General features: G+C 39.8%; 1 protein-coding gene across 1 annotated transcript; it reads left to right on the forward strand.

The window, feature by feature from the left end:
• The first annotated feature begins 5,334 nt into the window (after positions 1-5,334).
• Positions 5,335-6,691, forward strand: LOC119423659 (gap junction gamma-1 protein-like). Its single transcript, XM_037691065.1, has one exon. The coding sequence runs from the start codon at positions 5,336-5,338 to the stop codon at positions 6,689-6,691; it is 1,356 nt and encodes a 451-aa protein (XP_037546993.1). The 5' UTR covers position 5,335.
• The last annotated feature ends 3,412 nt before the right edge of the window (positions 6,692-10,103 follow it).

The following is a 10,103-nucleotide window of genomic DNA, read 5'->3' on the forward strand; positions in this document are numbered from 1 at the left end:
TTTAGAATAAATTCTGCTGAGGAGGTATAAAGGAGTGAAAAGATTTTATTTTCCACCATTAAAGTACTACTCAAGCCATATGTAAAAGTCTAATTTAGTTAATGCTGTGATAAATACTTTAATTTAATGGTACTGGGAAGTTCTGAGATCTGTGACAGGATAATTTATTGTTTATGCCTTCACAATGTACATTTATTTTCTCACAGGAAGTTTAGTATAAATCCAATTATGTGGAATCATTGTATGTGTTTTAACACACTCCAACGCCTCACAGTCATAGTCCAAAATATTCTTTGGGCTTTTCTACAACTGTGGTAACTGCTCAAATGTATTTTTATGACTTCTTTAAAACATTGTTTTTAGTTTTATTTAAGACCGTTAGCCATGTCTGACTCTGTTGCTGCTGTCATTTTCTGATTCTGTCCTCGTTAGAGCTCAAAACCTGCTCCAAGCGTCTGTGTTGCTCTTTCTGTCTCTGGCCCACGACATGAAAACAGCTCCCCACTCGACGTGACATGGCAGGTGTTAATTGTTTTTGACATGCTAACCATACAGTGGTTCCAGCATGCCTGCTTCGAGACCAATCTGGGACTTTTGTTGGAGTTCGTTCTCTCCTTTTCTTCTTGTCCACAGCTTTCGGCAGGTTTGCAACTTTCTAATTAGGGGAAAATACCAATTTACTTGGAAGAGCGGCGTCAGCAGACTACAAACTTTTTTACAGTTGCTTTTTGAGTAAATGGTTGGTGTTTCTTAGTTAAAGGTAGCCATTGGGTGGAGCATCACGTTTACTGCTTTGAAGGTAACCACAAGCCTTCGTGTTCACAGCTTGAAGCCTTTTTAGCTGGGCTTGTACAAAGCTGGTTCTGTAGGAAACAGGAGGCTGTCGTCTGTGTGGGAGACATCTGGAGACAGTAAACAGCAATACTCCCAAGCTTTCGATGTGGTGGTGTTAAGCCTCCTTTCAGTGAGAACTCATTTCAGTTATTCTGAACATGCCAGCTTCAGATGTGAATGAGCACCCCTGGTGGGTTTTATGTAAAACGTTGCATGGTATTGACTTCAGATGAGCTTAAGTCAGAACCCAGGCACATATAAATAATGTATGTAATGGCCATATTTGTATTTTGAAAATAAAAGGAACATGACCAAAGAGTATCAACTCCTTCTTCTGTCGCTTATTTGCAGTTGGGTCGTGGAGGCAACAGGTCCAGTAGAGAAACCCAAACATCCCTCTCCCCAGCGAAATTTTCCATCTCCTTCTGGAGGACCCTGAGTTGGTCCAAAGTCAGAGAAGATACACAATTCCTCCACTGAGTTCTAGGTCTGCCCTTAGGCCTCTTAGTGTGACCTGCTCTGAAAACCTCTAAAATGAGGCATCCAAGAGACATCCTAATTAAATGTCTGAACCACCTCAACTGATTCTTTTCGATGTGAAAGAGTAGCAACTCTCCCCCAGATGACAGAGCTCCTCACCCTATCTCCAAGGCCGAGCCTGGCCACCTCGGCCGTTTGTATCCAGGATCTCGTTCTTTCAGTTATTATCCAAAACCCTTGACCATAGGTGAAAGTTGGAACGTAGAAGGACCAGTAAATTGAGAGCTTTCCCTTTTGACTCAGTTCTTTCTTCACCACGACCAACTGAAGAAATGCCCTCATTACTGAGGACGAGACCTCAATCTGTCGATCCATCTCCCAGTCCATCCCACCATCACTTGTGAACAAGACACCCAGATACTTGGGCGTCTGAACTGTATCACTGTCCAAATTAGTGCCTCGACCATTATTAGGTGCTACACACAAGTGTTTTTCCACATAAACTCAACAAAAATAAAAAGGGAAAACCGTGCTGAATAATCCTTATCAAATTTTGATCTCATGAACTGTTATGGCGCAGTTGCTCCTTAATCTAAGTCCTCTTCCTCACAGAAACAGTTTTTCCAAAACAATTATTTTTATTTTTCGTACTTACAGATGTCCTTATAAACACAGCACCATTTCTAGAAACGCTTTCATTCACATAAAAAACACTAAAGCCAACTCGAAATATCTGTAGTAACTATGTCAGGCCTGTATGTGGTACAGTACTGCCACAAAAATACACTAAAAAACAGAAAACCAGGCATGGAGCATTGGAGGTAAGGCTAAGACACCTTGTGTTTTAGCAGTCTGTACCATAGACCTTATGTATCAGGTGTGAACAATTCTCATTTTGATTTTCTACTCAGATCTGATTTTTTGCGATTTGGTTGCTCGCATTATAATTTAAATGCGACTGCCATCAGCCTCCAGTGAGAACAGTCTAAGGTCCTGAAGTAACTGGCGTGCGCAGGTGAAGATATGACGTCACACGCTTTAAAAATTTTTAATGTAATCTTTATGTCAGTTTGTATACCTTACAGCTCGTAGAAGCTCATATTTAGGCTTAACCTTTATCGTTTGTTAGCGAAGTTGTACATATTTGTTTTGAGTTCATCTCCCTTCTGAGATCATTACATTTTACTGTATATTTTTTTCCAAACCTATTGTTTTTTTATCAGTTCAGGCATATAAATCATATAATTTGGGAAGTAAAAAACAAAACAAAAAAAAAACAACATTAATTGGTTTGAAATAGACTCTCTAACAATTTAAATGTCAAGTTAGAAATGCACTAAAAGTCCCACCCCATCTGTAAAAGTCAAGCATGCAGTGCAGGCACAACATAAACCTCCCACCAAAACACATAACTTTTAAACGTCCTGGTTTGTTGCACAGAGTATTTTTTGTTTTGTCTCTGGGAGATTGACAAAATTGATATTTTCAACCTCTCCCATTCACCCCTGACATGTTTACTACATGTTAAGCTAATGTGAGCTGTCCTTGCAGGACCCAGGTCTGAATGAAGCCCTGATGCACCAGTTCATTTGAACATACAGTATTTTACTGGATTATACTTCTACCCCACACTGAACACATGACGTTTTATCTCATAGTTAGAATAGTTTGCATTGCACTGAGCATGTTTTGTTTCCTGAAACTAAGCAGTGTGCAGGATCTTGGTGTTTTCTGGTTGTGTTTGGGTGTGGATACAGTAGCCACCGGCCCTCCACATGCTGCATTACACAACATGGCCAGATGTGCAGTTTTAAAAGGCACGTGACTCCTAATGAGACACTCAAAGTCTTTTTTATTTCAGAAGCATTTTACCTCTTTAACATTTATAGCAGCTAGTTCTTCCGGGGTGGGTTCAGTTTGAGCAGATTAAATTCACTAAATGTGTATCGAATTTATTTAAGAGCAAAAATTGATTTATTGTGGATAAATTAAAATCAGCTAACAATAAAAAAAAAATGTGTGTACTTGGCAGAAATCCCAGTAATGCAGGGAGATTTCATTGCTTTTTAAAGTGTTATTGTGACTATTCAGCTGATTTGAAGTACATTTTTTGAGTAGTTAAAGCACATTTGATTTCAAACTTAATGGCGGTGCATGGCACGTTTGTTGTAAAATATATTTTAACTAGCATGTGTCCGCAAAAGAACACTTTCCTGTTATTTCAAGATAATGTTGAGTAGTTCTTAATGTCTTACATTAGAATAATAGTGTGGTGCCATTATGGAAAATCACTGAATGACTTTGTTTTAGGTAACCTTACATTTATTTATAAGAATACATGCCACATTCATAAAAAATAAATGGATGGACGAGTTTGTTAATGCACATTTGGCAGAATGGAAGAGATTAAATGAAATATCCAACTTTTCTTCTAATTATTCAAAATATAACCCGCTTCCTTCTCATGCAAATCTGCTCTTTATGTAAAATACCCTGTCATCTTTGTCATTTTCTTCTTAGTTTATTTAATATACTCATAACCACATGATAAAATGAAACTAAACTAAAATTTCTTTAAGAGAAATGTTTATTTTGAGTGTTTTTAGACACTAAATTTAGAGAATTGCTCCTGTATTCTATTTGCTGTTCGTGTATTTATTTATTTATTTAATTTAGGTGTTGCATTTTAAACGTGTTGCACATTTCTGTTTGTTTGGAGGAAGGTTTGCTCGTCTAGAACAAATTAAAGGCTACAGCAGAGGACTGTTGTGTGGCATCTGTATTTGTACTATAAAAACACGTCTATTATTTATTCTGTGTGTGGCAAAGAGAGACAAATTGGGAGACAAAGGACAAACAGTTTTTTCTTTTTTGGTAAAAACGCTGAATTCTTGTGAATTACTGTCGGTTTTGAAGGGGAAAGCTATTTTAGTCTTTAAAAAAATGCCTAGCTGAGTGTTTATCATGGCAGATTACTCATGTTTTGGCTCATTTTCTTTTTTTACTTAGACATAGATCAAAGCAGCAAGTTGCAGAAAGCTTTAGGTGAACATTTAACCAACTTTTCCCTTCCTTACTACTTCTGATACTACTAATCTTCTCAAATGTTAGTTTGATGTCCAACTTATTTTAATGCTTCTGTGTGGATGACAACTTCAACTGAACGTATTCATTTTAAGTGTTTTTGTGGTCAAAAGGTAGTGTGGGCAAATCAATACATCAGAAACACCAGGTTGGAATTTCATCTCTACTGACATATGTTAATTTTGTCAAAACTAATTAAATGTTTAATATTCAGAAATCAAGTTGACTTTATAAAACACACTTTTAGCAGTACTTCAGTTAAAGCTATAAAATGTTGAAGGCCAAGCCTGGCCATGCACAGTACTTCTGGTTCATCTTTTTCTAAAAAATAAATAAGTGTCTGGAGGCAGAAGAGGCAATTTAATTTACTTTTCTGGGTTTGGTGCAAAAGGTTTTGATTAATTAATCACTTTTTATACAATTTACTGCCTAAACATGCTGGTCAGGGAAGACATATGTTTTTTTTTTTTTTTTTTATTAAAACTTGTCTTTACATAGTTTTAATACTGTCTTCTTACCAACAAAGTCCATACTCAATAATCCAGGTATACAATCCAACAATTTTCAGTCAGGTCGAAGAGACCATCTTAGCACCAACGTAACTGGTTTGTTTCACTTTGGAGTAAGCTGTTGGGGGAAGAATCAGTTGTGTTGTGTGTTTCCTTGACTGATGAAGCCTTCTGGATGGAAGGTGAAACGTTTCCGCACAACAACAAAAAAACTGACAAGATTACCTGACTGAAAATTGTTGGACGTGTCTTCTTACCATTTGTTCTTTGTGTATTTTGCTTCAGATTTGGTTTAAGAGACTGATTAATTTTAGTAACTGATAATGAGTTTTGCTGTTGGGATCCAAAGCTAAATGTTCTTTCCCCTCTCTACAGGGGAGTAACAGAAGGTGTATGCTGCCTCTCGCTGTACTCGTCCTGCCACCACCATGAGCTGGAGCTTCTTGACACGCTTACTAGAGGAAATTCACAATCATTCCACATTTGTGGGCAAGATCTGGCTCACCGTCCTCCTCGTTTTCCGCATCGTTCTGACAGCCGTGGGCGGCGAATCCATCTACTACGACGAGCAGAGTAAGTTTGTCTGCAACTCTGGCCAGCCGGGCTGCGAGAACGTCTGCTACGACGCCTTCGCTCCACTCTCACATGTCCGCTTCTGGGTCTTCCAAACCATCCTGGTGGCGACGCCGTCGCTCATGTACCTGGGCTACGCTGTCAACAAGATTGCTCGAGCGGAGGAGCAGGCAGACAGCGGGGGGTTGAGCAGATATTCATGCAAGAAACCCAAGAAGTCTTATCTTGCAGGCAGAAAGCAGCAGAGGGGTGTTGAAGAGGCTGAGGATGACAACGAAGAAGATCCAATGATCTATGAAGTGGCAGAGGGGGAGAGTGATGCTGGTGGAATGGCAAAGGGGGACAGTAGTGAGAAACAAGTGAAAGTCAAGGTTCGGCACGATGGGCGCCAGCGTATTAAAGCAGACGGACTGATGCGCATTTATGTCATCCAGCTGTTGGCCCGTTCGGTTCTAGAAGTGACTTTTTTATGTGGACAGTACGTGCTGTATGGATTTGGTGTCCCTGCCAGATACATGTGCTCAAAAGTGCCCTGCCCTCACAGCGTGGACTGCTTCGTGTCACGGCCAACCGAGAAAACGATCTTTCTTCTCATCATGTACATCGTCTCGCTGCTCTGTCTGGCTCTCAACATATGGGAGATGCTTCACCTGGGTGTCGGTACCATCTGTGAGATCGTGCGCTCCCGCCGGCTGCGGCTCCCTGACGACGAGCTGTACGGACTCACAAGGAGAAACGAAGCTCTGAGTGGCGACGATTACAGCAGCTACCCCTTTACCTGGAACGCACCGTCGGCCCCACCAGGGTACAACATCGCCGTCAAGCCGCTTTTAATGTCTAAAGGGAACCACAATCCACCTCTACCCATCAGCGATCTCACGAATGCCAAGATCACGTGTCGACAGAACCACGTGAACATCGCCCAAGAGGAACGCCAGCAGTACACCAATAATGATGAAAACCTGTGCAGCGCTGAGAGGGGAGATGCTTCCAGAAATGCTCAGAAGGACTTGAGTCAGAGTCAGAACAAGCTGAAGGCTGATAACCAGGCTCACAGCCAGCTGCAGAGCCACGTTAACAACCACAGCAGGCCTAACCGTGAACGTAAACACCGGCACACCTCCAGACACGCCTGCAGCAAGGCAGACACAGACAGGGGCAGCAGCAGCAGCAGTAAATACGGTGTGATTAAGGGTTCTGAGTGGATCTGAAGCACAGATTCTTCTGCAAAAGCTGTTCTCACAGAAAATTCACATTTCTGCATCTATACAACAGACAACAGGGAAACCACTTTACATTAATGTCATTTGAGCAATAAATATAAAACGCAGTCGTGCTAATTTTCCACTCTGAACCCACAGGAAGTTATAAATATCAAATTTAATACAGCTACTTCACAGTAATTGAATCGGCTCCTAACCTGAACTAAAGTTTACACAAATAAGTTGTCTTAAATTAAAGACAGCTTTCCTTCTCAGGGAGATATTTAAAGTACCCACATCTACTAGTTCTAGTTATAAGTACTGGCTAATATTTTGAAAATTAACATCACACTTTTAGTGTTCTACGGTGAAAAGACAGCTGCAAATAAAGTGATTGTATTGTAAATAAAGTGATAGTTTAGTTCAAAGTTAAGTTCGCAAACCATTTGTAGCTTTTTAGAGCGAAATGAAGTTTGGTGTGGCTTATTCCTTTAAGACTGATGCCTGTTTTTTATGTGAAGAAATATGGATTTTTTTGTTGTTGTTGTTAAAAGGTCTTAATTCTGCAGTTTTAAGTGCCTTGTTTAAGAACGACTTCACAAAGACTCTTTATTACCAATTTAACTTTTATATGAGCTCTCTTTATCATTGTGGATGGGTCTAAATGTCTATTTTAAATGCTCCTCTCCTATCAACTATTTTTTTATTATTTTTTCTAAGCCATCTTTTTATAGATTTAATATTTTTGGTGCCACAAAGTTAAAAAAGATGGCATGATTCAGTGGTTAATTGTTTTTTTGTCTTTCTATATCTGCACATTTGTTTGTAATTCAATGCATTTAATGACCAGGCCTTGTTCTAATTAAATTGTGCATGAAAATATAATTTACTTTAATTTGGTTTAAACTGGTTTAACATTGTTACGTTGGAGCGTCCACCATATTGGATGTGGCAGATCTGTCGGTCAACTAATACGAGGAAATGAACTGAGCTTCATAAATCACAGTTTCATGTAACTTACATGAAACTTGTATTGTTTCTTGCCTGGTATTAAGTTACTTAAATTACTTTTAAACATACAAGCCATTCAGGCTACTTGGTTGCAATTCACTTTCTGTGTTTAGTTTTGTAGCACATTTTTTAAAGTGAAAAGTGCAAAAATAAAAGTTTTATATTTCTCTTATAATTTTGTATTTTGTGATACCGTATGCAGTTGGGAATAATCAATCAAATGAGACTGGTTTAATTGTCTCAGTTTACTTCTTTATGGTAGAATCTAGCTCAGTGACAGTATTTATCAAAAGATTACTCTCTTCAGGCGGCATGGTGGCACAGCTGGAAGAGCTGCCGCCTCTCAGCGACCAGGTCATCTTGACTCAATTCCTGGCCGGGGGCCTTTCTGGATAGAGTTTGCATGTTCTCTCCGTGCATGCGTGGGTTTTCTCTGGGTATTCCGGTTTCCTCCCATAGACCAAAAACATGCATGTCCCATAGGTGTGAGTGAGAGTGAGTGGTTGTTTGTCTCGTTTGTCTCTATGTGATGGACTTGTGACCTGTCCAGGGCGTCCCCCGCTTCTTGCACAGTGATGGCTGGACATGGGCACCAGTGACCTCCGCGACCCGGAAACGAAGAAGCAGGTAAAAGATAATGGATGAAAGGATGAAAGGATTACTTTCTTCTGGAAAACAGTGGGAAAAAATATTTAGAAGGATGACGTCAGAGATTAATTGTTGTTTCTCACTCATTCCACTATTTTTCTATTGAATATTTATTATACATCAAGTACTAACCTATTTAGGCACCCATTAAAATAACTAGAATTAGTGTAGATTTTACTGTACAGTATTACCTTTCCGAGCTTAATTTGGACTTCAAAGTTCATGCTCAATCGTCCAAGTGCAAAATCCAATTTACATGGGACTCCTCAGACTGAAGCCCTCCGGATAGAGGGCGAAACGTCTTTCCACAAAATAGAAACTGTCCAGATGACCTGATTGACCATTATTGGATTTTGTACCTGGATGATTGAGCATGAACTTTGATGTCTTGAACCACTTTGGCTGTTCTGGCTACCTGCCTGGGAGGAGTCGACCGGGGACAAGACAGCCCCTAGAAGCCATCTTATCACCAGCAAACTGGTTGGTCCACTAAAGGAGTGCACTGCTTAGTGGAGAAAACAGTTTACTTGGGACTCCTCAGTCTGATAAAGCCCTCCAGATAGAGTGCGAAATGTCTTTCCACAATTCAATTCAGTTTTATTTATATAGCGCCAAATCACAACAAAGTTGTCTCAGGGCACTTTACAGGAACATTCACATTACATAAAAGCCAATTAGTAAAGTTCTCTAAGCAATCCAGCAGACATGTTGAATCTTCGCTTTGTTGCAGTCTCCCATCCTGAGCAAGCACAGTGGCAACAGTGGAAAGAAAAAACTCCCTTTTTAAAAGGAAGAAACCTCCAGCAGAACCAGGCTCAGGACAAGTGGCCATCTGCTTTGACCGGCTGGTTGAGAGGACAGGAAGGAGAGACAGACGAACATAGAATGGTAGGTCCAGATACAGGTCCAGGTGTACCTGAAAGACAAAAAAAAAAAAACACATGTTAAGGATAGAAAAAAATATTACAAATACAAAACAGGTTGAGCAGAGTAAGTAAAGACAGTAGCAGAGTGAAAAGTGTGGTCAGTTTGTCCTCCAGCAGTTTAAGCCTATAGCAGCATAACTAAGGGACAGCTCAGGAAACCCAAGCCGACCCTAACTATAGGATTTAGCAAAAAGGAAAGTCTTAAGCCCAGTTTTAAAACTAGATAATGTGTCAGCCTCACGGACAGAGGTTCCACAAGAGAGGAGCCTGATAACTGAAAGATCTGGAAAATATGGAACAATAAGATCTGTAATATAAGATGGAGCCAGGTTGTTGAGAGCTTTGTAGGTTAGAAGTAAGATTTTGAATTATATTCTGGATTTGACAGGGAGCCAATGGAGAGAAGCTAAAACTGGAGAAATATGATCTCTCCTACTAACTCCAGTTAAGACTCTGGCAGCAGTATTTTGGATCAACTGAAGACGTTTTAAAGAAGTATTTGGACATCCAGATAATAAACCATTGCAATAGTCCAGTCTAGCTGTGACAAATGCATGGACCAGTTTTTCTGCATCATTTTTAGATAAGATGTTTCTAATTTTAGCGATATTACGCAGGTGGAAGAAGGCAGTTCTAGTAACGTTTTTAATGTGGGGGACATGTCCTGATCAAAAATAACACCAAGATTTTTAGCATTAGAGCTGGAGGACAGATTAATGCCATCTAAGGAGGGAGAAAGACTGAAAAATTCATTCTTAAAGTGCTCAGGTCCAAAAACCAAAATCTCAGTCTTGTCTGTATTCAACAGGAGAAAATTAAGGGTCATCCAGGTTTTT

The sequence above is a fragment of the Nematolebias whitei genome, chromosome 17 (assembly GCF_014905685.2).
Source record: "Nematolebias whitei isolate Nwh7 chromosome 17, NemWhi1, whole genome shotgun sequence".
Classification (NCBI taxonomy): Eukaryota; Metazoa; Chordata; class Actinopteri; order Cyprinodontiformes; family Rivulidae; genus Nematolebias; species Nematolebias whitei.